Consider the following 27808-nt stretch of genomic DNA (forward strand, 5'->3'; position numbering starts at 1 on the left):
CAAAAGCTGGTTTGAAACTCAACATTAAAAAAACGAAGATCATGGCATCTGGCCCTATCACTTCCTGGCATATTGAAGGGGAAGAAATGGAAGCAGTGACAGATTTTACTTTCTTGGGCTCCAAGATCACCGCAGACGGGGACTGTAGCCATGAAATTAAAAGACGCTTGCTCCTTGGGAGGAAAGCTCTGGCAAACCTAGACAGCATAGTAAGAAGCAGAGACATCACCTTGCCGACAAAGGTCCGTCTAATCAAAGCTATGGTTTTCCCAGTAGTAATGTATGGCTGTGAGAGCTGGACTATCAGGAAGGCTGAGCGCCGAAGAATTGATGCTTTCGAACTGTGGTGCTGGAGAAGACTCTTACGAGTCCCCTGGACTGCAAGGAGGTCAAATCAGTCCATCCTAAAGGAAATCAACCCTGAGTGCTCATTGGAAGGACAGATAATGAAGCTGAAGCTCCAATATTTTGGCCACCTAATGCGAAGAGAAAACTCACTGGAAAAGACCCTGATGCTGGGAAAGACTGAAGGCAAAAGGAGAAGGAGACGGCAGAGGATGAGATGGCTAGATAGCATCACGGATGCAATGAATATGAACTTGAGCATGCTCCGGGAGAGAGCGCAGGACAGGAAGGCCTGGCGTGCTATGGTCCATGGGGTCACGAAGAGTCGGACACGACTGAACGACTGAACAACAACAACAAGGAATTATACATAGTAAACCTGCTGAGATGCCAAAGAGCTTGAGAGTTTCGTATACAACGCTGTATTGGCAACATATAGGCAAGTAACTTGCTCATCCACAAAGAGTTACAGCCCATAAAAGATTTATTTTCCAGGGAAATTGGTGAGTAGGCATGCATCAACAACTGTTTCCAACCCAATATTAGGGTAGCAGTATGACACCATTTCTCACATAGACAGAGGAAGGAGGAGGCAATGAAGGGAGAAAAAATTGAGGTATGAAGAGCACAGAGCTTTCACAGATACTAAACTGAAATTGTGAACACTATGATGAAGGCTGAGCTATTATTAAAAGACAAAACAAAACAAAACCCCACAACCCAGTCATGAGAAGCTCTTTATCAACACAGTACTTAACATTTCCTCTTTTTATTCACACAGCCACCTGTGAGGTACTTTGGGCTACAGGTTAAAGCTCTATTAACGTGTGCTTCACATGCACAGTGAACTTACGGAGGGGAACAGGACCATTTTGACTTGCTGAAGTGTTTCACGGGAAGGTCTAGCCCCGTCATGAAGGAAGATGAAGGAGTCCCTTCAAGCAGGAAGGACATGATTCTCTTGATGCTAAAATCCATCTGTGAACTACTTATGCTCCTGACGCTGCTTGGGAAAACGGTAAGACACCAATGAAAATAAATAATAAACATTCCATAATGAAGGTCACGTTGTAGATGCAAACCCTCTTGTCTGTTCTGGAATGAGGTGGAAAGAACATGGATATTTTTTTCAGGATGGACCCTCCTAGTGTTCTCTGTTGCTCAAGGTTCAGAATGATGAAAATGTAAACGCAACAGTGGCATACTGTGCCACCTATGCTGCTTAAGGACGTTCAGAGGCAAACTACTATCCATTTTGAAATAAAATTGCTATTATCTAAACTCAATGTATGTAATTTATGTAACTGCTATTATTCAGATGTTTCAGAGAAGTCACAGCCAGTGGAGGCTGGTGGCTCTGATGTCAGTGGGGTGGTGAATCTGCTTTGGGTTCCAGTCAGAACTCTAGCTAACAGAGTTCCTTTAGTGTTCTGACTGGTTCTGACTGAAACTCAGAGCAGATTCACTACCCCCACTGGCATTGGATCATCAGCCTGCACTGGTCACAGCATTTCTTAGCAAGCCCATTTATGTAGTTCAGTGGTTAGATTCAAAATGGCTCAGAGCAAAAAGGTACAGAAAACATAAAATCAGCAAGGTAGAAGAAAACATAATATGGATGCATGAAATGCTTTGAGGACAGCAGCGATGACAATCTCAGTTTTCTAGTGCAAAACCTGCATTTTTATTAAAGACATATTTTGTAAGGCCCATTCAAAAATACATTGTGCTCAGTAGAAATGAATAATTCCCATGCTGATAATTAAAGTTTAACACAGGATCAATTTATCCTCCCCCCCCCACCTCCCCTCTCTCATATTATTTACATAAATGCTAAACATTATACAGGAGTTAAGAATGGAATACATGCCTGAAAACAATCTGATACGGGTATAACCATAACATGTTAAGAAGAGTTTGTTAAAGACTTTACAGATGGTTTATTAACTTGGAATAAAACCTTCAAATACTCAATATATTTGCAAAGTCAGTCTTAATTCAAAGATTTATACAACATCTCTTCCAACAATAGAAAGCAGCGTCCATTTTGAATTTGTGCATCTGAGAATTCCAAAATGGGGATAGTGGAAATGGGTAATTTTACCCATAACATTTCAAAAGCCTGGAAAGCTGCCTTCATAATTGGATCATTTTGCATTACTTTGGATTACTTTGTCTCTCATAAAGCTATGAAGTTCTTTAAAAAAAAAATCTCCCTCATTTTTAATCAATAATTCTTATTCAATATTTTGACAATGGAGATCTAAGCAGTTCCAAATATATTAACACCCATTTTTCCCTGCAGATCTCTGCTTAGCATTCCCCCACCATCTAAATTTATAGAGCGAAATGCACTGCTACTAAATTAGTCATGTCCTCCACCATAATTCTTCTAAAAAAAACTGTGAGGTACAAAAAGAAGGGGAAAGTGAGAGATTTACAACCAGCCAAGAACCCTTATTACAAAGCCCTCTCTACTAAAGCTCATTAATGTAATGTATACTCTGTGATTAACACACATTTCAGGTGATCCTGTTGTTTAGGAATGCAGTTGTTATGTTCCATATTTTTAAAGCCATCTTGAATTCCATTGGCTCTTCTACCCCCCCCCCCATTACATCCTGTAAACTATGTGTGTTGCAAAACAACAATGCCTTTTCAGATAGTGATTCAGCTGGAATATGAAGTAAGATTTCTCTCTTGGATAAATAAGTGAACAAGTAAACTTACTGACCAAGTCTAACAATGGTTGTTTCGGTGTGGGACAGTAAATATATCTCCCTGATTATTTTCTCAGCAGAAATGAACAAGGCAGCCTAATAGCTGCAACTTCATGGAGATACATGTAAAGCAAATAAAGGAAGGCCTTAAAGCAGTGTAAGGATGCATTTGAGCTGAGCTGGGTTTAGAATTAATTGGAAGCACTATCAAAAACCTGGAACAAACACCTAATATTCATACATAGGTTTACTATTACTAGCTCTTAGATCAAAAAAAGAACAAAGTAATCATCAAGTGTAAATGTCTAGGATTGGTGGCCAACCAAGAGAGGTAACTGAAAGATCCTCTGCCCGGCAACTTCCTAGCGAGTAACAATTGTGTAGAACCATTTAGTTATATTTAGTAATCATCATCTAACACTCCTTCCACCCAATATTACTGTATCACAAACTGTTAGTTTAAACCATTATGTGGCTATATGAACTTGATTTACGTTTTTCAGGAGCAGCAATCCAGCGCATTAATTCAATGGTATAGTTCATAAAAGGTTATGCCAGTCTTTCACAAGACTACTTTGAAGGAAGGAGCTTCAATGTTTATTCATTGCCTTTTAAAAGAAATGAAAGTGCATATAGCTAAAGCTGAATCACCATACAGTATAAGTAACTATAACTAGGGTCAGACAAATTATACTCCCTTGTATCAGTTTTTAGTATAGAAGTTATGTGAAATGCTTACATTGATAAACAAAGTGAGCATTGGTTTTATGGGACTTTTATTCTACCATTTCACACTGATAGGTGCATCAGGCCCGGAAGAGACTCTTACACCAGTGTTACAATAGCTGAATGAAGAGAATACACTGGGAAATAACGAGCCATCATCATATTAACTTGCCCTGGAGGCGACTATGTTGTATTAAAAGTCCTTGAGTATCAGCTAGATTATATCAGAGACTAGAAAAAAATGGCTTTTGTCCTAATTTGCTACAAATTCTAGTGTATAGGCTGGTCAGCATTATGACAAAGAACAGAGGAGAATGAATTTGGATGAGGAAAGAACCTTTTTCTAGAATATCATGGTTTAAAAGAGTGTTAAAAGAGGTGATAAAAAATGTTGCCTGAAGACTATTGTGCACTTCTGTCACTACACATACCAAGCCTATCTCAACTGTACTATAGAAATTTGGCACAATGAACCAAAGTATACTTCTAGGGATGCATGCCATTTGTCCAGAGCCTGAAGAGACTTTCATTAACACACACACACAGAAAATTTTATCACAGCATTATGTTTATACAAAAAAACACTCAGACTACACATTCACATTCTCAGCTGAGAATGTTTTAGGCAAAAGTCTGAGTTTCATCATTCTGTCTCAGAGCATCACTAACGCGTACTAGTCGAGACTCAAATAAGAACTGTGACAGACACATACTTGTCCTCTGCCAATTCAACATTTGTTCACAATCTTAGATCAAATCAGTATTTAAACAAGAGGCTAAAACAAATTGATTCTGTTTTTTCCCCCTTCTCTGTTAGTTATTTAGAATATTCTGAAAAAAATCACAGTAGTGTCTTCAGTTTTAGCTGAATCACCATACAGTATAAAAATAAAGGTTGAATCCATTTAAGGCAACTGGAAATGTTGAGTTACCAATGTAGTTTACTCATACATTGGGGGGGGGGGATGGGAGAAAAGAAGAAGCAAGAACATTTAGAAAGAAAAGGATTTTCTATTTAGCCCCCCCCCCCCCGCCCAAATTCTTAAAACTCCATCAAGTTATATCTATACATCTCTTCTAGTACATAGCTTAGCTTTGGCTTTCAAAATGTCTACCTGATCCCAAAAGTATCTGAGAATTTAGAAGCATAGAATTGGGAAACCTTCTGATATATGACGTTAAAAACATGTTGAACACCTGAAAACCATACATCCAGAACTTGGGTTAAGTGTCTGTAATGGATGCATTACGCATGCCAAGTCCAAGGAACAAGGACTGTCAGTCAATATTTTTCTCCCAAACTCTACAATCTTGTCTGTTGTTAATAGCGTTAATGAGCTCAGGAAATGAAAAAGGGTCCTCTAAAAATAATTTTTGTTAATAGAAAATAGTTAAACAAGACTTCTCAGTAACACATATAAGATTCAGAAACCAATGTTCTTTCAAGAAGCTGTTTAGGCAGGTTTCAATCAATATCATTGGAATATTGGTAGTTTTGCAAAATTGTCCAGTTACGCAATAACATATTTTAAAGTATCAGACTTTTCTTTCATAGATAATTTCAAATATATCAAAGCTTTCTTTTTCCCATTAACAATACCCCTAAACCCAGTTTTAAATGGTCTGCTATTTTAGAGATATGCATGATCCAAACTAATTTTTTGATACTAGCAATAGCATTAGAAAGCAAAAAAATATATAACTAAGCTTAGCTACTCTATCTTGGCAAAGCTACAGAGAGTACAGCACATTACTCTTCTAATCTCAATAAAGAGAAAACTCATACCTGAATAAAAGTGAAATGTGTAATAGGCTTTGCTCTTATAATGCTAGCAAATCTCCATTAGCCTAATAAGATTTTTTTGGTCGTCTTAGCATATTTACAGGACTAACATATTACAAGTTGGATACATAAAGCAAATTGAGTGCAAGATCTTTGAAATAAGACTTCCTCTACTAATATATTGAATACATACAGTTTTCAAGCATACTAAAAAGGAATCATTTTCTTTCTGGACTTCCTCCCCAAAAGCCACATATTTGATGTATTGCTTAAAAATAGCAATACTCATTTTAAACATCTAAAAGTACATTTAATAATTCTCTAATATACTTCATTTGATGCCTGTGTTTTCAATCAGAGGCTTCTGTAAATCAAGAGAGGTATAAGCAGATTTATAAATAAATTGTGTGAATTACCACCAAGGTAAGAAATATTAATAGAATATAGAGCCAACTAAAAAACTACAACTTGTGACATTTAAACAGTACTGCTTAGAGGCCCAATTAAAACAAAATCAATTTTTTTCAGCCGGGGGGGGGGGGGGTTAGATATGCAGCCAGGAATATTGGGGTTGTACATAGGAGACTGTCATCTAGAAAAGCACAAAAGACACCCTAAGAATGAAATAGACATATTGCATCCAGGCAGTTGCTAAAGGAACTCCACTATGCCATCTCATATTCTCTAATTTGCTTCCCACATTATTTTATGTATTGATCTAATACCTATTTTCTAAATAGGAAAATAGATATATGCACAATTCTTGCAACTGATTTTTTAAATTTTTTATAATGGAAGAAATATTGCATTCCTGCTATGAAGTCTGCTAGTGTTTTTTAATGACATGTGTTATAACTTTACTGTACTGTGAATCGAGATTAGATCCCTTCTATTGATCTGTGCTACTAAATAGTTAAGTATCACCAGCAACACACTGTGCTTTCCACTTAATTTTTTGGAGGAGAAGACACTCACTGCTAGGGGAAAATAAGCTGACTAAATAATGCTGTCAAGTGTTGTGTAAGTTTGATGAGTTAAAATGTATTGTTTTGATGCTACTGTCCTCATCCTTTTTTCTTTTATATCACCTCCATGTGGAGTAACAATATTTTTCAAATATTTTTTCTCCTGAATAGTAATTGTGAGCAAATGCAATACTAGGCTCCACATATACTATATTCTAAGTCCAGTTTTAAAAGCTATTGTAATACTATTATATAGGAAATTAGAAAACATCCAGCTCTCTGAAGTGAGTGAAGCTGCAATGTCCACAGAAATATTCTTATAAGGGAAACCTTAAGCTTCAGCAGAAAACTGTTTCTTTCCATATTCAAATTATCAATGTTACTTTTTATTAAATCCTAGAAACAAAATGGAAGTGCCACAGCCTCTCTTACATTTAAATACAGTATTTTACTTTCTGGTTAGTACAATTTCAAACAAAGTGCAAAGAATATACATAGGTGTAAAACCTTATACCATGATTTACAGTGCCGTGTCATGCCAACTTTGGCTTGCCACTTGCAACTCATGCTGTGGCTCTTTGGTCTTCACCCCATATATTGAATGGAAGAGTATCTGCTTTAGCTTCTTGTTATGGGTCAGTTTTACCTGGATGAAAGATAGTAAGCAGTACTAGGATTCTGCCACCAGAATGCAGATACTCATCTCCCATTAACAGCAATGGGGAAAGCTAAGCACACACCAAGGGGAAAAGATACCACTTTTTATGAGACTGTGGTTTCATAGCTCAATACATTTAAGCTATTACTTCCAGGAAAAGGCCTATAACAAAGTATTAGAAACACTGTAGTATGTTGTTTGTTACCAGTGGATTGAATCCAGTGGGATTCTCAGCTGACAGAAGGCTATTTGATCCAGCAAAAGCTTTCGTCAGTGGAATGGGGAGGGAGGTGATTTTTACGGATCCCCACTCCCACCTGCAATCTCCTGTGCCAACCATCCATGCTGTTCCAAAGGGTCCCGCAACACTCTGGAGCAGATTTGGGGGAGAGGGGGCCAAAGGGCCAATTCTGCTGACAGAAGCCTCCACTGGATCAAAGAGCCATCCATCAGGGAGGGACACTATTGGAAAAAATCCAATGTTACTGTATCTAGTAGTGGAGCAAAATTCATATTGTTACAGTCATACTTTGATCCACATTCATTTCCCTTTTATTAGAAGTATAATACTGCACTTTATATCACAAATGTATAAAAATATGGCAGATAGTGTCATAACAATACTTTTCTTTTAAATGAGTGTATTTTTTAAAAAAGACAATTATTTACCATATATATATTCACATATATATATATATATATATATATATTCATATATATTCATTCATATATATATATATGTATATAATAAAATACTCCTGATGCAATATATGTTAGTTTTTATAGAAACTATTGTAGCTGTTGCACTGCATCACAATGTTTCAAACAGCTCAAAATAACTTTACGTTGCAACATAAGATATGATTATAACAATACGATATTAGATCATAAATAAATATTACAAATCCTATCAAATATGGAAGTTTAAAAAACAAATAAAGACATACAACTGAACTTTAAACCCTTATTAGGGATACAAATGTATCACATAAACCCCACTTAAATTTATTTTTTTAAATCTAGGCAGCAAAAATTTTCATAAGGGCATAGGTCTAAAGACATTACTTTTAAATCCCAAAAGTGCTCATACAGCTTTCAGACAGATGTACACTAAGCTGGAATGTAAAATGAGAGAAAGGGGTAAACGGTTCATTCTCCCTGAAGTGCACATTCTTTTGTCATGAGATTAGATGAATGGCAATTAATAAAGTTCATGTCACTATAAGATCCCTATCGATGTGGTACTGAACAGCAGATCCGCATATTCCATATTGCACACCTTTTATAAAGCTGAGAATTCCGTCACTATCATGACCACCAGTACCACCATACCCCTAGATAAATCCCTTCAAAAGCATTTCCCGGAGTATTATTACAAAGCTGTCTCTTTTAAATCATTTAGGTTTGGCATTCGAGATCGGTTTGTTCGGTTATAAGTATGCCCATTTTGCCCACTCTTAGAAGGCATCTGATCGGAATATGAAGTCCCATCACTGGCACTCCTGTTCGCTGGGGGAACATGCCAACTTGGCTCCATCTGGCCCGGGATCTGGAGTGTTCTGCCTTTTGCCTGGGACTCTTGCCTCATGTTGCTGCTGCTAGTGGTGGAAACTTGACTTATAGGGTGAATTCGAACATCAGAAAAAGAATTTTTAGCTGGCTGACTTGGTAAGGGTTGGAATCGGGGTTCAGAAGGAATTGAATGATTTGAGGAGGAGGAAAGGTGCAACAGCTTGCGGAGGGATTTTAAAGGCTGGCTCTAAAAGACAAAGAAGGAGAAAGGGACAGTGCATTAGTTCATGAGCCTTTTACATGTATTATTTATTTCTACTCCACTTTTCTGTTACACACACCCCAAAGTTGCAATTGTTCAATAATGCTTTGGGTTCTAATAAATTATTAACATTGCTATTTTTATATCCACCTTCTGGTTTTCAAGCAAGGAAGTGTAATCTTTGTTGTTCAGTCGTTAAGTCGTGTCCGACTCTTTGTGACCCCATGGACCATAGCACGCCAGGCCTTCCTGTCCTCCGCTCTCTCCCGGAGCGTGCTCAAGTTCATATTCATTGCATCAGTGATGCTATCTAGCCATCTCATGCCGCCCCCTTCTCCTTTGCCTTCAGTCTTTCTCAGCATCAGGGTCTTTTCCAGGGAGTTTTCTCTTCGCATTACGTGGCCAAAATATTTGAGCTTCAGCTTCAGGATCTGTCCTTCCAATGAGCACTCAGGGTTGATTTCCTTTAGGATTGACTGATTAGGATCCTTGCAGTCCAGGGGACTCGTAAGAGTCTTCTCCAGCACCACAGTTCGAAGGCATCGATTCTTCAGCACTCAGCCTTCCTTATAGTCCAGCTCTCACAGCCATACATTACTACTGGGAAAACCATAGCTTTGATTAGAAGGACCTTTGTCGGCAAGGTGATGTCTCTGCTTCTTACGATGCTGTCTAGGTTGGCCATAGCTTTCCTCCCAAGGAGCAAGCGTCTTTTAATTTCATGGCAACAGTCACCGTCTGCGGTGATCTTGGAGCCCAAGAAAATAAAATCTGTCACTGCTTCCATTTCTTCCCCTTCTATATGCCAGGAAGTGATAGGGCCAGATGCCATGATCTTCGTTTTTTTAATGTTGAGTTTCAAACCAGCTTTTGCACTCTCCTCTTTTACCCTCAACAAGAGGCTCTTGAGATCCTCTTCGCTTTCTGCCATTAGGGTGGTATCGTCTGCGTATCTGAGGTTGTTGATAATTCTCCCAGCAATCTTAATTCCGACCTGTGATTCATCCAACCCAGCGTTTCTCATGATGTACTCTGCATATAAGTTAAATAAGCAGGGTGACAATATGCAGCCTTGTCGTACTCCTTTCCCAATTTTGAACCACTCGGTTGTTCCATGTCTGGTTCTTACTGTTGCTTCTTGACCCTCGTACAGGTTTCCCAGGAGACAGGTAAGGTGGTCTGGTACTCCCATCTCTTAAAGAATTTGCCAGAGTTTGTTGTGATCCACACAATCAAAGGCTTTAGCGTAGTCAATGAAGTAGAAATAGACGTTTTTCTGGAATTCTCTTGCTTTCTCCATGATGCAGCGAATGTTGGCGATTTGATCTCTAGTTCCTCTGCCTCTTTGAAACCCAGCTTGTACTTCTGGTAGTTCTCGGTTCACATGCTGCTGAAGCCTAGCTTGTAGGATTTTGAGCATCACCTTGCTGGCATGTGAAATGAGCGCAATTGTACGGTAGTTTGAACACTCTTTGGCATTGCCCTTCTTTGGAATTGGAATGTAAACTGACTTTTTCCAGTCTTGTGGCCACTGTTGAGTGTTCCAAATTTGTTGGCATATTGACTGCAGCACTTTAACAGCATCATCTTTTAGAATTTTAAATAGCTCAGCTGGAATACTGTCATCTCCGCTAGCTTTGTTGTTACTAATGCTTCCTAAGGCCCACTTGACTTCACTCTCTAGGATGTTCAAATTCCGTGACCGCACTATCATGGCTATCAGGAACATTCAGATCTTTCCTGTATAGTTCTTCTGTGTATTCTTTCCACCTCTTCTTAATCGCATCTGCTTCTGTTAGGTCCCTGCCTTCTTTGTCCTTTATCATGCCCGTCTTTGCACAAAACGTTCCCTTGAGATCTCCGATTTTCTTGAAAAGATCTCTAGTCTTTCCCATTCTATTGTTTTCCTCGATTTCTTTGCATTGTTCATTTAAGAAGGCCTTCTTGTCTCTCCTTGCTATTCTCTGGAATTCTGCATTCAGTTGAGTATATCTTCCCCTTCCTCCCTTGCTTTTCGCTTCCCTTCTTTCCTCAGCTATTTGTAAAGCCTCATCAGACAGTCACTTGGCTTTCTTGCATTTCTTTTTCTTTGGGATGGACTGAGTTGCTGCCTCCTGAACAATGTTACGGACCTCCGTCCATAGTTCCTCAGGCACTCTGTCTATCAGGTCTAATCCCTTAAATCTATTCCTCACCTCCACTGTATATTCATAAGGGATATGATTTAGGTCATACCTGAATGGTTTAGTACTTTTCCCTACGTTCTTCAATTTAAGCTGAAATTTTGCAACAAGAAGCTCATGATCTGAGCCACAGTCAGCTCCAGGTCTTGTTTTTACTGACTGTATAAAGCTTCTCCATCTTTGGCTGCAAAGGACATAATCAATCTGATTTCGATACTGACCATCTGGTGATGTCCATGTGTAGAGTCGCCTCTTGTGCTGTTGGAAAAGAGTGTTTGCTATGATTAGCGTGTTCTCTTGGCAAAACTCTATTAGCCTTTGTCCTGCTTCATTTTGTGCACCAAGGCCATGCTTGCCTGTTATCCTGGTTCTTTCTTGACTTCCTACTTTGGCATTCCAATCCCCTATGATGAAGAGGACATCTTTTTTTGGTGTTAGTTCTAGAAGGTGTTGTAGGTCTTCATAGAACCGATCAACCTCAGCTTCTTCGGCCTCAGTGGTTGGGGCATAGACTTGAATTACTGTGATGTTGAATGGTTTGCCTTGGATTCATACTGAGATCATTGTATCGTTTTTGAGATTGTACCCCAGTACTGCTTTTCCCACCCTTTTGTTGACTATGAGTGCTACTCCATTTCTTCTAAGGGATTCTTGCCCACAGTACTAAAAATCTTAGAATCATAGAACAGTAGGGTTGGAAGGGGCCTACAAGGCCATCAAGTCCAACCCCCTGATCAATGTAGGAATCCAAGTCAGAGCATCCCTGACAAATGGCTGTCCAGCCTCGTCTTGAAGGCCTCCAGTGTGGGAGAGCCCACCACCTCCTCAGGTAATTGGTTCCATTGTCGTATTGCTCTTACAGTCAGGAAGTTTTTCCTGATGTTCAGTCGGAATCTGGCTTCCTGTCACTTGAGCCCATTATTCCGTGTCCTGCACTCTGGGATGATGGAGAAGAGATCCTGGCCTTCCTCTCTGTGACAACCTTTCAAGTACTTGAAGAGCGCTATCATATCTCCCCTCAGTCTTCTCTTCTCAAGGCTAAACATGCCCAGTTCTTTCAGTCTCTCTTCATAGGGCTTTGTTTCCAGTCCCCTGATCATCTTTGTTGCCCTCCTCTGAACCCTCTCCAGTTTGTCTGCATCCTTCTTAAAGTGTGGTGCCCAGAACTGGACACAGTACTCCAGATGAGGCCTAACCAGTGCTGAGTAGAGGGGAACTAGTACTTCCCGGGATTTGGAAGCTATGCTTCTATTAATGCAGCCCAAAATAGCATTTGCCTTTTTTGCAGCCACATCACATTGTTGGCTCCTATTCAGCTTGTGATCGACAACAATTCCAAGATCCTTCTCGCTTGTAGTGTGGTTGAGCCACGTATCCCCCATCTTGTAACTGTGCATTTGGTTTCTTTTTCCTAGGTGCAGAACTTGGCATTTATCCCTGTTAAATGTCATTCTGTTGTTTTCTGCCCAGTGCTCCAGTCTATCCAGATCACTTTGAATTTTGTTTCTGTCTTCCAAAGTATTAGCTATGCCGCCCAATTTGGTGTCATCTGCAATTTGATCAGCATTCCCTGCACCTCCTCCTCCAAGTCATTAATCAAAATGTTGAAGAGCACTGGGCCCAGGACTGAGCCCTGCAGTACCCCACTCGTTACCTCTCCCCAGTTTGAGAAGGTCCCATTGATAAGCACTCTTTGAGTCCGATTCTGTAGCCAACTGTGGATCCACCAGATCGTTGTTTCATCTAGCCCACTTTGAGCTAGTTTGCTCATCAGGATATCGTGGGGCACTTTGTCGAAAGCTTTACTAAGTCGAGGTATATGATGTCTACAGCATTCCCACGGTCTACAAGGGAGGTTACTTGATCAAAAAATGAGATCAGATTTGTCTGGCAGGACTTGTTTTTGACAAATCCATGTTGGCTTCGAGTAATCACGGCATTGTTGTCAAGGTGCTTCCAGATGGATTGCTTTATCATCTGCTCCAGAATTTTCCCAGGGATTGATGTCAGACTGACTGGTCTGTAGTTCCCAGGATCCTCCTTTTTACCCTTTTTGAACATAGGGACAACGTTAGCCCTCCTCCAGTCATCTGGCACTTCCCCCGTCCTCCATGATTTCTCAAAGAGAATAGACAGCAGTTCTGAGAGTTCTTCTGCCAGTTCCTTTATGACTCTAGGATGCTCTAGTTCATCTGGCCCTGGAGATTTGAACTCATTCAAAGTAATTAGGTGTTCCTTGACCATATGCCTATCGATCTCAAGCTGCAATCCTTTCCCTTCAGCCTGTACTTCGCCTTTGCCAGGGGGGTCATAGACCCTCTTTTAGGAGACGACTGAGCCAAAGTAGGAATTGAGCACCTCTGCCTTTTCTTTGTCATCTGTTATTGTTTTGCCATCCTTATTTAATAGCTGAACCACCATTTCTTTCCTCTGCCTTTTACTATGCACGTAGCTGATGAAAGCCTTTTTGTTGTTTTTAGCATCCCTTGCTAACCTCAGCTCATTCTCAGCTTTAGCCTTCCTGACGCCATCCCTGCAATTCTGTGCTATCTGCCTGTACTCTTCCTTTGTTACTTGGCCTTCTCTCCACTTCCTATATGTGCACTTTTTTGTTTTCAGGTCATCCCTAAGCTTTTTGTGAAGCCACATTGGCTTCTTCTGTTGTCTTCCACCTTTTCTTCTTGTTGGAATTGTTTGTGATTGTGCCTTGAGAATTTCCTTTTTTAAAAGCTCCCACCCATCTTGGACTCCTTTTCTTGTTAGCGTCGCTTGCCATGGGACCTTACTGATCACTGTTCTGAGTTTATTAAAATCAGCTTTCCTAAAATCCAGGGTACGTGTTTGACTACACTCAGCTTTTGCTTCCCTTAGAACCAAGAACTCGAGTACAACATGGTCGCTTTCCCCCAGAGTTCCTGTAACTGCTACTTTATCCACTAAGTCATCTCTGTTGGTTAGGATCAAGTCAAGGATAGCCGATCCTCTAGTTCCTTCCTCTACTTTCTGTAGGAGGAAGTTATCCGCCACACAAGTCAGGAATTTCCTGGAGGGGCCATGTTTTGCAGAATATAATGGTCACCTGAATTAAATTCACCCATGCTTGTCCATTTTAGTTCATTGATTCCCAAGATGTCAATGTTCAATCTTGCCATCTCATGTTTGACCACCTCCAGCTTACTTTGATTCATTGATCTGACATTCCAGGTTCCTAAACAATATTGTTCTTTACAGCATCGGATTTTCTTTTCACCATCAGACACATCCACAGCTGAGTGTCCTTTTGGCTTTGGCCCAGCCGCTTCACTCTTTCTGGCACTACTTGGAAATTCCCTCTGCTCTTCCCCAGTAGTATATCGGACACCTTCCAACCTGAGGGGCTCATCTTCCGGCATCATATCTTTTAGCCTTGTGATACGTTCCATGGGGTTTTCTTGGCAAGAATACTGGAGTGGGTTGCCATTTCCTTCTCCAGTGGACCACATTTTGTCAGAACTCTCTGCCATGACCGGTCCATCTTGGGTGGCCCTGCACGGCATAGCTTATGGCTTCACTGAGTTATGCAAGCCCCTTCGCCACAACAAGGCAGTGATCCACGAAGGGGAAAGTGTAATCTAGAAATTCATAAATACCCCAACGTCCTATCATATTATATAACAGAGAAAGATTTGATTTTTTTGTTTCTTTACTGAAGATGTTGTACTTTCAACAAAATAACACAAATTTACATATTGGCTTTTGATATAAATTATACAGGTTTTCCTTCACTCTTTCAGCTTGATTTTATAATTTCTTTAACTATGTTTCAGATTTCTTCTAATTCAACATTCAATTTTTTTAAAAAAATCCTTATTTCAATAGTCACTTGTGCAACTTCTACAAATAATTCAATTGATGCTTTTTTAAAAATATAAAACTACAAGAATCAGTACAGTGATATCAGACACAAGATCCCCAGACAACCATCTATCTTGAATAACCAATTTCTACAAGATACTTATAGATCATATACTTTGATCTAGTACAATATATGGGACAATACCATAGAGGCAATGCATTGTGCTTACTGGGAGCAATGACATACCAGTACCTCCTAGTCCTGGGGTAAAGGGGTATGCTTTTACCATTTGATCTCTCCTCCTCTCCTGGGGCCAATTTAGAATTGCTGGACAGAACAGGATACATATGACAGATGTATCTAACCAAGCAGAAGACAGGAAGTCCTGTGTGCCTGGCTCCTTCCTGTCAGCTCCACATTTCACATATGAAACTGGAGATTCATCTACTTTCCCATATAGTCTAGGGCAGTACTGACATTTCTGAGCAGAAGTATATAATTGCTCACTGCTCTATAATATGGCAAATAATTGAAGCATAGATGAATTATTTGCCATATCGTAGAGCTGTGAGCAAAGAGGAGGTGAAGCAGCCATTTAGTTCTATACTTATCTTCTAGTAGAATTGTAGTAGTAATGGGGGACTTCAATTTCCCCGATAATTGTTGGGAGACAAATTCTGGAAAACATGGCCCCTCCAGGAAATTCCTGACTTGTGTGGCAGATAACTTCCTCCTACAGAAAGTAGAGGAAGGAACTAGAGGATCGGCTATCCTTGACTTGATCCTAACCAACAGAGATGACTTAGTGGATAAAGTAGCAGTTACAGGAACTCTGGGGGAAAGCGACTATGTTGTACTTGAGTTCTTGGTTCTAAGGGAAGCAAAAGCCAAGTGCAGTCAAATGCATACCCTGGATTTTAGGAAAGCTGATTTTAATAAACTCAGAACAGTGATCAGTAAGGTCCCATGGCAAGCGACGCTAATGAGAAAAGGAGTCCAAGATGGGTGGGAGCTTTTAAAAAAGGAAATTCTCAAGGCACAATCACAAACAATTCCAACAAGAAGAAAAGGTGGAAGACAACGGAAGAAGCCAATGTGGCTTCACAAAAAGCTTAGGGATTACCTGAAAACAAAAAAGTGCACATATAGGAAGTGGAGAGAAGGCCAAGTAACAAAGGAAGAGTACAGGCAGGTAGCACAGAATTGCAGGGACGGCGTCAGGAAGGCTAAAGCTGAGAATGAGCTGAGGTTAGCGAGGGATGCTAAAAACAACAAAAAGGCTTTCTTCAGATACGTTCATAGTAAAAGGCAGAGGAAAGAAATGGTTGTTCAGCTATTAAATAAGGATGGCAAAACGGTAACAGATGACAAAGAAAAGGCAGAGGTGCTCAATTCCTACTTTGGCTCAGTCTTCTCCCAAAAGAGGGTCTATGACCCCCCTGGCAAAGGCGAAGTACAGGCTGAAGGGAAAGGATTGCAGCTTGAGATCGATAGGCATATGGTCAAGGAACACCTAATTACTTTGAATGAGTTCAGATCTCCAGGGCCAGATGAACTAGAGCATCCTAGAGTCATAAAGGAACTGGGAGAAGAACTCTCAGAACCGCTGTCTATTCTCTTTGAGAAATCATGGAGGACGGGGGAAGTGCCAGATGACTGGAGGAGGGGTAACGTTGTCCCTATCTTCAAAAAGGGTAAAAAGGAGGATCCTGGGAACTACAGACCAGTCAGTCTGACATCAATCCCTGGGAAAATTCTGGAGCAGATGATAAAGCAATCCATCTGGAAGCACCTTGACAACAATGCCGTGATTACTCGAAGCCAACATGGATTTGTCAAAAACAAGTCCTGCCAAACAAATCTGATCTCATTTTTTGATCAAGTAACCTCCCTTGTAGACCGTGGGAATGCTGTAGACATCATATACCTCGACTTAGTAAAGCTTTCGACAAAGTGCCCCATGATATCCTGATGAGCAAACTAGCTCAAAGTGGGCTAGATGAAACAACGATCTGGTGGATCCACAGTTGGCTACAGAATCGGACTCAAAGAGTGCTTATCAATAGGACCTTCTCAAACTGGGGAGAGGTAACGAGTGGGGTACTGCAGGGCTCAGTCCTGGGCCCAGTGCTCTTCAACATTTTGATTAATGACTTGGAGGAGGAGGTACAGGGAATGCTGATCAAATTTGCAGATGACACCAAATTGGGCGGCATAGCTAATACTTTGGAAGACAGAAACAAAATTCAATGTGATCTGGATAGACTGGAGCGCTGGGCAGAAAACAACAGAATGACATTTAACAGGGATAAATGCCAAGTTCTGCACCTAGGAAAAAGAAACCAAATGCACAGTTACAAGATGGGGGATACGTGGCTCAACAACACTACAAGCGAGACAGATCTTGGAATTGTTGTCGATCACAAGCTGAATAGGAGCCAACAATGTGATGTGGCTACAAAAAAGGCCAATGCTCTATTGGGCTGCATTAATAGAAGCACAGGTTCCAATCCCAGGAAGTACTAGTTCCCCTCTACTCAGCACTGGTTAGGCCTCATCTGGAGTACTGAGTCCAGTTCTGGGCACCACACTTTAAGAAGGATGCAGACAAACTGGAGAGGGTTCAGAGGAAGGCAACAAAGATGATCAGGGGACTGCAAACAAAGCCCTATGAAGAGAGACTGAAAGAACTGGGCATGTTTAGCCTTGAGAAGAGAAGACTGAGGGGAGATATGATAGCGCTCTTCAAGTACTTGAAAGGTTGTCACAGAGAGGAAGGCCAGGATCTCTTCTCCATCATCCCAGAGTGCAGGACACGGAATAATGGGCTCAGTGACAGGAAGCTAGATTCTGGCTGATCAGGAAAAACTTCCTGACTGTTAGAACAATACGACAATGGAACCAATTACCTAGGGAGGTGGTGGGCTCTCCCACACTGGAGGCGTTCAAGACGAGGCTAGACAGCCATCTGTCAGGGATGCTCTGACTTGGATTCCTGCATTGAACAGGGGATTGGACTCGATGGCCTTGTAGGCCCCTTCCAACCCTACTATTCTATGATTCTATGATTCTACATCCCGGGGGTAAAAGTACAACCAAGTCATGGGTCTGAGTTATGGAAGGGGCAATTATTAGGAAAGCCATCAGAAACCTGAAAACCATTTCCCCCTTGAAGCTGCCAATGTGCTCAGCAAGGCACAAGGGCCAGAGGCAGTACTTGGCTGCTGCCGCATAGCGGCCAAGAGGAAGTGTCTTACTTGAGAGAGCCATGATACGACAGTCCAAGCAGGGGTAGCTCTGTCAACACCAACACCAACAAGTATGTGATGGATGGATGACCAGCAGCACGCCAAGAAACTTGCTGATATCAGCAACCTGCACAAGGAACTGCTGACCATTCATCTAATCAAGCTTCTCTCCTCACTTCACCCTGCCTGAGCTGCTGCCTTACATCTTCTTTCAGTAGGAGACCTGCAAACCTCTTAAGTGCTGTTGAGCCAAGTACTACCTTCTGCCCCTCATCTTGCTTCTACTACCTTATCTGCCCCTTATCAGTGGCAATAAAGAGAAAATGGTTCTCTGGGTTGTCTGTTTGGCCACCCTAATTATTTTAGGTTGATTCTGAAGCCAAGAGACAACCACGGGGGGTCTCCACGAGCGACTTACTGTGAGGTGGCTGTGTTTGGACGTCGTTAGGGATACATTACGTCATGGCCATCTCACAGCCACTCCAGAGTTGCTTGCTGAAAACTCAGTTTTTCTGAGACTATTTTTAGTTCTATTGTTTTCCTTAATCTGGCTTGAATGTGCTTCTGTTGTGATGTGCACCACCCTCCGCGTTTATTCCAGGAGGACAGCCCTGCCCAGGGGTGTGTCTTTCACCTCACTGACCCCAGTCAAGGGGTGTTTCCCCAGTGTTTTCCCTGCCTGTGTTTCCCCGCTGTTTCCGCCATTTCAGGGCTGGCTGTTAGAGTTCTGCGCTACCTTATGGCATTTACTTCACCTTGCTTACCCCTAAACTCAGGTGGCAAAGTATAGGTGTGCTCTGGGCAGCCTCTAATTTCTTTTAAAATGTTAAAGTGTTAAACCAAAATAGCACTTTTGTCGGCAATACCTACACCTCCCCCCATCTCGCTATCTCACTATCTCTCATTTTTCCAGCAGCACCTATATCCCCTATCTTGCTACCTCACTATGCCACTATTCGGAGTCATAACTATTGCTGGACTAATGCATGATAGTGACCTAGTAACATTGAAAACCCTTTTGTAGGTGTGATTTTTTTTTAACTTCTTCCTTTCTGGATGGGTGATTTCTTTCATGTCTCTATCCCTTTACCATGCATTTGTTTTATCATGCAAGTGCTCTATTGCTCTATTGTGCAATTGAGCGATAGAGCACTTGTGTGATAGAGCAAAAGCATGATAGAGGCACCGAGACATAAAAGAAATCACCCATCCAGAAAGGAAGTTAAAAAAATCACACCTACAAAGGAGTTTTCAATGTCATTAAGTCACTATCACGCATTTGTCTAGCAATAGCTATGCTCCGTATCTCTCACTATGTCACTACTGCACATTAGCACTATCGCGTGATAGTGACAAAGTAAGATGGTTTTAGAGGGGAAGAAATAAAAAACAACTAGCAGGCATAGCTTGGGGAAGGGGTCTCCTTAGAAGTAACTCCCATTGTGGTCAAGCTTCCATCCATCACTTTACCGGAGTATCAGGGGAAGGAAAAAGGACAGCCTGGACAGGGGCGGGGAGGCTTTTTTATTGGGTAAGCAGCCCCTGCCAGTTTGATGACGTTTACTCCAATCCCCACACCCCACCCAGAAGTATGTTGTGTGAAGTGACTTTCACTAGAGCGGTGCACTCGCTCGTGGAGACCTGCATGGACCAAAGTGCACCAAAGCTGATTCTTTGAAAAAATCTGAGTAAGCCTCCCTTCACTTCTCCTTCCGTTGTCATGGAGACAAGGTCCACATCTTCTCCCATCTGCTTTTCTCTGGTCCTTTCATCTTTGCATCCCCTGCTGTTTGGTGTACCTACCATCTTACTTACTAGAGCAAGAGGAACAAGGAGTGGACTAAAGAACAGTGTGTGTGTGTGTGTGTGTGTGTGTGTTGGGGGGGCGGAATGGGCAAGAGCAGCTGTGTCTACCTCATCTCCCAATTCAGTAACTGATTTAAAGCTATATGGATACTCTGGGTTGTAACCTGGCAGCTCTATCTACCGATGAACCACCTGCCAAATGACCTCAAAACAGAATGAAACAATAACTGTACTTACATGACTTTGGATTTCTGTCATCTTGTCAGAATGCCAATCCTTCTGCCTGCTGGCTGGGTGATTAGATGAGTGAATAGCCTTCTGTAACGCCAAAAGATCTTGACTGTCACTTCCAGGCATCTGCAAAACAGAAAAATATTGTGTGCTGATAAATTCCAGGGAAACAGATATTTTAATCTGCCCCCCTTCTCCCTGCCACCCAGATCAAAGCAATGCAGGTGAAGCCCATTATTGCAATTCCTTTTAGTATCTCCATGGTAATAATTATATTTGTAGATGCCATGCATATTTGTTATAACCTCCACCCTTAAGGCATTCACATGCTGTTAGTCAAATCACTGTAAGAGAGAAAGAGCAGTTAAATAAGTGCATTGCTCTGCTTCATCCTCATTTCCATAGCATTCCATACTGTATTTAAGATCATGAGCCACCTCCACAAAAAACATGTGTTCTCTAGGGAAGAAAGATCAGTTTGTGAATTTAGTTCAGACCATTACTTTTGCATTACATGTATAAGGAAGCAAAGTATGCCCCACAAACCTAAAAGGAAGGAAGCTTTATTCTAAAAGCAATGCAACAAGCTAGTTGCTGGGGAATTTTTCAGTTGAACCTATCTCCTGGACAGTTCAAATATTAGACAACTTACTTGTGGAGGATGGGTATGGGGTGGGGGGAAGAGATGTCTCTTCTCAACAAATGAAGTTTAGGATTAAAAAAACTGTTAAGCCTTAAATGAAGGGGGCTTAGCCTTTATTCTCCCAATTGAAAGTAATAAGGCAGGTGGGCACCACAAAACATAGGGAAAATAAACGCTCTTAAGAACCAGTCACTAAAGAGTTCTATAGCAAACCAAATTAAAAATGCATTTTTAAGGGAGCCTACTCTTTTTACTTAAACAAAAGGATACAAATGGCAAACCATATAAACAAGATTCCACTGAACAATGTAAACTTGTCTCCAACACAAAGGATAATTCACCCTTCAGTTGCACGTGACTGATTTCAGAAGATGTTGTCTTTAATGGTTGATTACAAACATGTATTCCTATCTTCCAAAAATACAGTCATGCTACACTTCTGTGAAGTTCTGAAAAAATAAACATTTTAACCCTAAATCCTTCAAATTTGTGGAACTGGCTCAAGATTCTTTACTTGCATGAAGAGACCCCGTGACTCATGGGAAAAAAATACATGCTGCTGTGGTCAGTAAAACAGATTTACTGGAGTGTTTTTTTATTCAATGCTACCATTCTTAAAGGTTAATACCATAGGTAGAGTGACTACAGGAATCTTTTTCAAAGAAGAACTATGCTTTAAGTGATTCTTTGAATTAAAAAGAGGAAAGAGAGATTTCTTGATGCTTGGATTCTCCGCCTTGGTGGATTCTGTCTGCAATATAAGATACAAAAACTAATTGCATAAATAACTCTATAATTTCGGAGAGCTACCCATGTCCCTTATCTGTACATATATAAACACTTTAATAAGTTAGCTATTTCTCATGTTGAATCTGCCTTTTCATAATTGTGCCAAGATAAGATTAATTGCTCTGCTAAATAAGAACATGCCTATGGAAGAGACATTTAAAGATTCTCTGCCTACCCAGTGCATTTCAAGAATGAGCCTGACATTAAATACAGCAATGCATGTATTTAATAAGTTTAGAATAATTTACTTTTACTAGGCTTTTGAATCTAGCATGTGAACTATGGCCATGATTATTACTAGACTCATTACTAGCCAATTTTGCATGCAATCGAGGTAAACTAAATGCAAGTGTATCAGTTCACTTCCACAATGGAGAGTTTTATATTATTTTTAAGAGCATTCGGTCCATATGCAGCAAGTTGTTAAGAGAAGTTAGAGAAAGATTTGCTTGCATGCAAATCCAACTGATACTTAGCACATAATTAACTAAATCAAACTCCAACTTGAAAGTTAATTAAGCTATACAACTGTAAGAGAAAAATCATTCTTACATGGAAATGTATGCCTAAGGCTGTAATCCTAAACACACTTACTAGGAAGTAAGCTTCAATCAACACAGTAGAACATGCAATATGAGGCATATTCACAGTAGGATTGCCCTGTGAATATACCTCATAGCTGCTATAGGTATTTCAGTAGGAATTTATATGAGTCAGTAGAAATGCATATGGGTGAAACGGTAGACATTATCAAGGACCAACTAGAATATCTGCAGATGATGAAAAGCTTAGATGCACTACATGACTACATGGCTGAGATGCAATTCTTCATTGAAGCTCAGCAGTTTTAAATAAAATGGCTCAGAATTCTAAATAGCAGTACTATTCTTCTGAGTACTGCAGTACACCCACTGCCTGGATACCTTGGAGGAAATCTAATTGACATAGTAGTAGGATGTCTAAAACAAAGAAACATAAACATTTTCATGCATGTATATGTACAGTTCGATTATCTTGTGACAGCCAGCTAAGGGCAGCCTGGTAGTCTTGATTTTTGATATCTAGAAGATAGAAGTAAATGCCTTATTATTGTTACGACCATCAAATACATAAGGAACCGCAGTTCCTAGCTGGTAGGGTCTCTGTGGAAAAGAAAAAAATAAATAGCTGGCAAGCAGAGTTCAAAGATAGCATGTTGCTGCAATAAAGCAATTCTTCGTCATTAAGAAAGGTCCCTGCATTTGGAGTGGCTACCTGTTCTACAATTTTATTAGGTGAACAGGAATAAGCACTGGATGGATGATCCAACTTTTCTGCAATCTTCTTTTCATACCAATAAAAAGGAACCCAAGAGAAATTGTGGTGAAAATCTGGTTTTTGTTGCTGTTTTGTTGTTCTTTTATTTGGCCTGCAAATATATATCCCATACTTCAATGTCCCCTTTTCACAGTGTTAAAGATGGTTGACACTCTAGGTAGCTTCCAAAACTTGTGCAGCAAGATGCTGATAATTTGCAAGAAATACTGTATACCTGTGCTATCTCCCAAATTTTATCTTCACAATAACCATGTGAAGTAAGTTAGGTTGAGAGTGACTGACCCAACTTCATCAAGGGAGCTTGATGGCTGAGTGGAAGTTTGGACTTAGTTCTCCCTAATGCTAATCCAACACGCTAATCGCTACATAACTCTGCCTCTGTTTATTCACCTCTGTTTCAGAAAGAACCCAGTGAGAAATATGCTGAACGTAACAGCACCAAGTTAGCTTGTAAGAGGCTAGGACAGAATATCTACATTCATTAGAAATTGGTGAAAGTGCAGCACTCACTGCAAGCTAATCCTTGCACCAGTGTAGCTACAGCAGCACTCCAGATACAGCTATATTGTCTATTCGCTGCTAGTTACATTGAAATGATTTACTACAATGGTCACGTATACTGGTTTGTGCTAAGTATCTGTCTCCATGGTGGTGAAACGTCCTATAGATTAGGACAGAAAATGTTTCAGATCCTATGTCTGCCCCATTAACTCTTTTCTAATTTCTGTGCAATATGACAGCTATACATGCTGAATAAGCCAAGACAGATAGTACCACTGATCCACCCTTGTGTCTGTTACTACATCTTGGACTGAGTCATGATGATCCTGGCCCAAGGTAACTGCCACAGCAGACTATGTTGTAAGAGAGCTTTGGCTATTGGGCAATATAGCAATGTAATAAAATAAACTACATGTTCCTGCACTGCTACAATAAATTGCTTTGCCATTGGAGCAGCTCATGATGTCAGGACCATTATGTAACAAAATCTACAATTCCCTTTCAATTCATTTTCTGACCTCCCAAATCAGCAATTTCCGAGGAAAAGGCAATACCTTTCTTTCAGTACTTTCTATTATTTAAGTCACTTAAAAGCTCCCAATGCTTATCTGCAAACATTTTAGTCATGGCTGCACTGCACTATGGGTTTGTATTCTAATAACAGTACATGCCAATGAGAATGATTTGGCATAAAATAGCAAAAATTGTCATGAGAATGCAGATAGTTTAACAGAAAAAGGTTTAATAGTGTAAGAATGGAGACTTGGACTCGATATAAATATGACTTGTAAGTATGTTAATCAAAAGCATGGTGGATTTTAGAATGGCTAGCAAATTAGGATTTTAAAAATTATGAAGCCATAATATTCAACCTGTAATCTGTGCTACCTAAACTTCAGCAGCAGTATGCAATAACTAATATTCAATTAGAAAAAAAGAAATTCAACTGAATTTCAACATAATCATGTTCGGGGTGTGTTTCCTAAGTAGAATCCAGTCTGCGAAAGTTGGTAAAAAAAATAAAAACGTTTTTATAATCAGGAAAATAACCATCTGAGATCTACTAGATTATAAAACATATGGTTTTAAACTTTATCTTGTGCTTCAGCTATTAGGCAGTATAGAAATGTAATAAGTAAATAAAATATTTTCAGACTTGCAGGAAAAAAATAAAATCTGTTCTTATTGCTATAAGTTAAATATAGTTTTGTTTATCAGTGAATAAGAATTTCAGCTACATGCTTTCAACATTCTAATTCTCTGAGAATATTCTTTTGAAGTCTATAGTATAGTTTCATAGTTCTTTGGATCTTTGGCTCGTGTTGTTAGTTATATAATGATATTTGTGAACACAAAAAGTGTAAGAGTATTTCTGTGAAAATAAAAAAATAAAAACAGCATATATGCATGCCAACCAAACACAAGCTTTGTAACATCAGAATTAATTTGGCCCATCACTTATTACTGGGTTTTAGATGGGCCAGCCTTCAAACATGCTGCACTAGCATGCAATTATTTCTTACAGTGGGAAATAATTGCTACACTTTAACAGTATCCCAGATCTTGATAACATGCTGGAAAGATTTAAACACCTCATAGGCAGTTAGCACGAAGTTCTAGTTCATCCTGGAACACTGCAGTATTGGACAACGGTTACTTTAAGCAGATGTGATGATGATGGCCTATAAATGAGATTTTGCATACTTCTTAATTTTATATATAGGGTCTGTAATCTTCCCATTTTCACAAGGCTCTGCAGGTTTACACAAAAAAAATATTCAAACGATTGAGCAGTTAAATTGGAACGGAATGAGGCAGGTAGATATTTAAGAAATTTATTAGGTACGTTTTACTGGATAAGGCATTGAGAATTTAGTTTCACTGCGGAGCAACCCAATTAACAAAGCATATTAATGAGAATGGGTGTGTATGTCTGCATGCACGCATATATGCTGTTTTTATTTTCACAGAAGTACTCTTACACTTTTATTGTTCACAAATATCATTATATAACTAACAACACGAGCCAAAGATCCAAAGAACTGTGAAACTAGTTCCTTGAGCTTGAGGAGGTTTTAGTATGTTTTTCCTATAACAGCAGCACCCCTCTCCCTTGGCCTTATGGTAAATTGCTTAAAGCTACAAGGAGTTTCAAAAGCAGCTTGTAATGTTGATAAGGAAAAGTAAAAGAATCCACTAGCTACCACAAGCCCCTTACATGAGCCTAAGTAGCTCTTTAGATGCCAGTCTAAGGCCCAGTTCACACATAACAGTGAGTGCTTGATTGCTCCTGCTTGACTCCATCTGCCATTGGGAACAGTTAAATGAGCCAGGGATTCCGGGCTCCGTCCTTGGCTTGGTTAGCATTACATCCAAACCAAATCTCTGGCTTGTCTTTCACTCACCAAGCCAGAGATGTAACCCAACAACAAACCCTGGGTTACAACCTTAGTTATCAGGGGACAGACAACCCAGAGTTCTCAGTTCTGACATAACACTAACCAAGCCAGGGATAAATGTTACTAGCTTGTTTAGACACTCCCATTGGCATGAGGAGACAAGTGGGAGTGATTGAGCATGTGCACTAGCACACTGGCTCACTCATGGTAACCCAGGGTTTAAAAAAACACTGGGCAGCTGTTACATGCAAACTAGGCCAAAACGTTTTTCTGCAATTATGGGTAAATATCCAAACAGGAAAACTGATAAACATAATAGCTTTACTCGATTAAACTAAAAACAAACTAAAACAAATATAGTGGCACAACAAAAATACAACTAAAGTTGTAGACCAAAACAATATGAAAAAAAATAACACTATTATTTAGGAAACACAGAAGTTACTTACAGATTGAGATTTCTTTTTTTTCTTTTTTATTGCCCTGAAAAAGCCTTGCTTTTCTTTTTCCTTTAGCTGTTCAGAATGGGCATTTTCAGGACTTTTCCTTAACATGGAGGGAAAAAACACACAAACCACAAAACCAACTTAGCATTATGCATTACACAATCTTACAAAATCATCATTTTTACAGGAATACATATGAAGGATCTACTCCACCCTCAAGGTCCTAACACTAATAGGCCTGCATCTGAATTCTGATCCAGACCGAATTCATGCTAGATTTTGAAGTCCTGTGGTGAGCAGAAAAGGGTACATTTTCAGGGTGGGAGATTTATCAGAATCCATAGTGAGTTCTCACAGGTCACCCCAATGGATTTTCTAGGCTTTGGCAGTGAACTCTAGGCATCATTACCGATTGATTACTTCAGTGCAGACTAGCACACCAGGCTCGGCACCAGGGATTGGCAAAGGCAGGCAGCTGCCAAGGGCCCAGAGGCTCAAAAGGGCCCATCCCTGCACCCCTCCTCCTGCAGCTGTCAGACTGCTGCTGCTGTGGTGGCGGCAGCTCCTCCTCCTCTCTCCGTCTCTTCACCCAGGCAGCTTCGTTGGCAAAAGGAAGCACTGTAGCAGCGAGCCAGAGCTGCAAGCCCCATGGTGTGCCATTTTAAAACCAAACTTTTTTTTAACCTTACATTTTGAGTGGCAGTGATGTGAACCAATCAGACACTGCCTTGGGGGGGGGCAATGAAGGCACAGGAGCAGCAAAAAGATTGCTGCTCCTGTTGCCTCATTGCCCCCCAACCCAAAGGCAGCATGTGATTGAGTCAGATTGCTGCTACTCAAAAAGGAAGGTAAAAAAAGCTTTGTTTTAAAATGGTGCACCACAGGGCTCGCAGCTCGGTTGGCTGGCCGTCGCAGCATTCCTTTTGCCAGCGGGGCCAGCCAGGACAGGAGAAGGAGGACAGAGGAGAACGACGAGCTCTGCCACTGCCGCTGCCAAATTTTAAAAAAAGGAGGGATCGCCAGGACATTTTTGTGCTGACTGATGCTATTAGCTGTACTTTGTCTAGAGGCCTAGCATTCAGAAATATGACTTACAATGAGAGTCTACCCAGCCCATCAGTGGATTTAAGGAACAACTAGCTGAGGGCCAAGCAATTTCCCAGAAATCTGGCATGCACGCTCAGTCAACATGGAAGCATTATCCACAGAATTCCTCCTGCATCTTGGCTCTGTCCATAAACATACTGACCTGGCTTAGATGTTGTAGCCAAATTGTGTTTTGCCACTGTGGACAGCTTGCACGCTCCCTTATGACCTCCAATTACTTCCCTCACTTCCGGTTTCATGGTAACTATAGCCTGCTGTGATGTCTGAATTGGGCAAACTAGGAAAGCATTAGAAACAATAGCTTGCCTTAAAACAGAACTGGAGTGAATGAT

At 40.4% G+C, this 27808-nt stretch overlaps 1 protein-coding gene across 3 annotated transcripts in view; it reads right to left on the minus strand.

Moving 5' to 3' along the window:
• Positions 1–4805: 4805 nt before the first annotated feature.
• The window catches only part of CDKL5 (cyclin dependent kinase like 5), a 105894-nt gene continuing 82891 nt past the window's right edge, over positions 4806–27808 (minus strand). The window contains exons 15-18 of one of the 3 annotated variants that reach the window (XM_084844080.1): positions 26373–26469; positions 21546–21668; positions 20281–20400; positions 4806–8956 (exon numbers count right to left, since the gene is read on the minus strand). In XM_084844080.1, coding sequence (XP_084700206.1) covers positions 8570–8956; positions 20281–20400; positions 21546–21668; positions 26373–26469 — 727 coding nt within the window. In that variant the 3' untranslated portion in view covers positions 4806–8569. Of the gene's footprint in view, positions 8957–10627; positions 11413–20280; positions 20401–21545; positions 21669–26372; positions 26470–27808 lie in introns of those variants that run through there. The other 2 variants (XM_084844081.1, XM_084844082.1) reach the window with 2 other exon arrangements.

This window comes from Heloderma suspectum, chromosome 3 (assembly GCF_057233095.1).
Source record: "Heloderma suspectum isolate Gila_16-S chromosome 3, 16-S_ref, whole genome shotgun sequence".
Classification (NCBI taxonomy): domain Eukaryota; kingdom Metazoa; phylum Chordata; class Lepidosauria; order Squamata; family Helodermatidae; genus Heloderma; species Heloderma suspectum.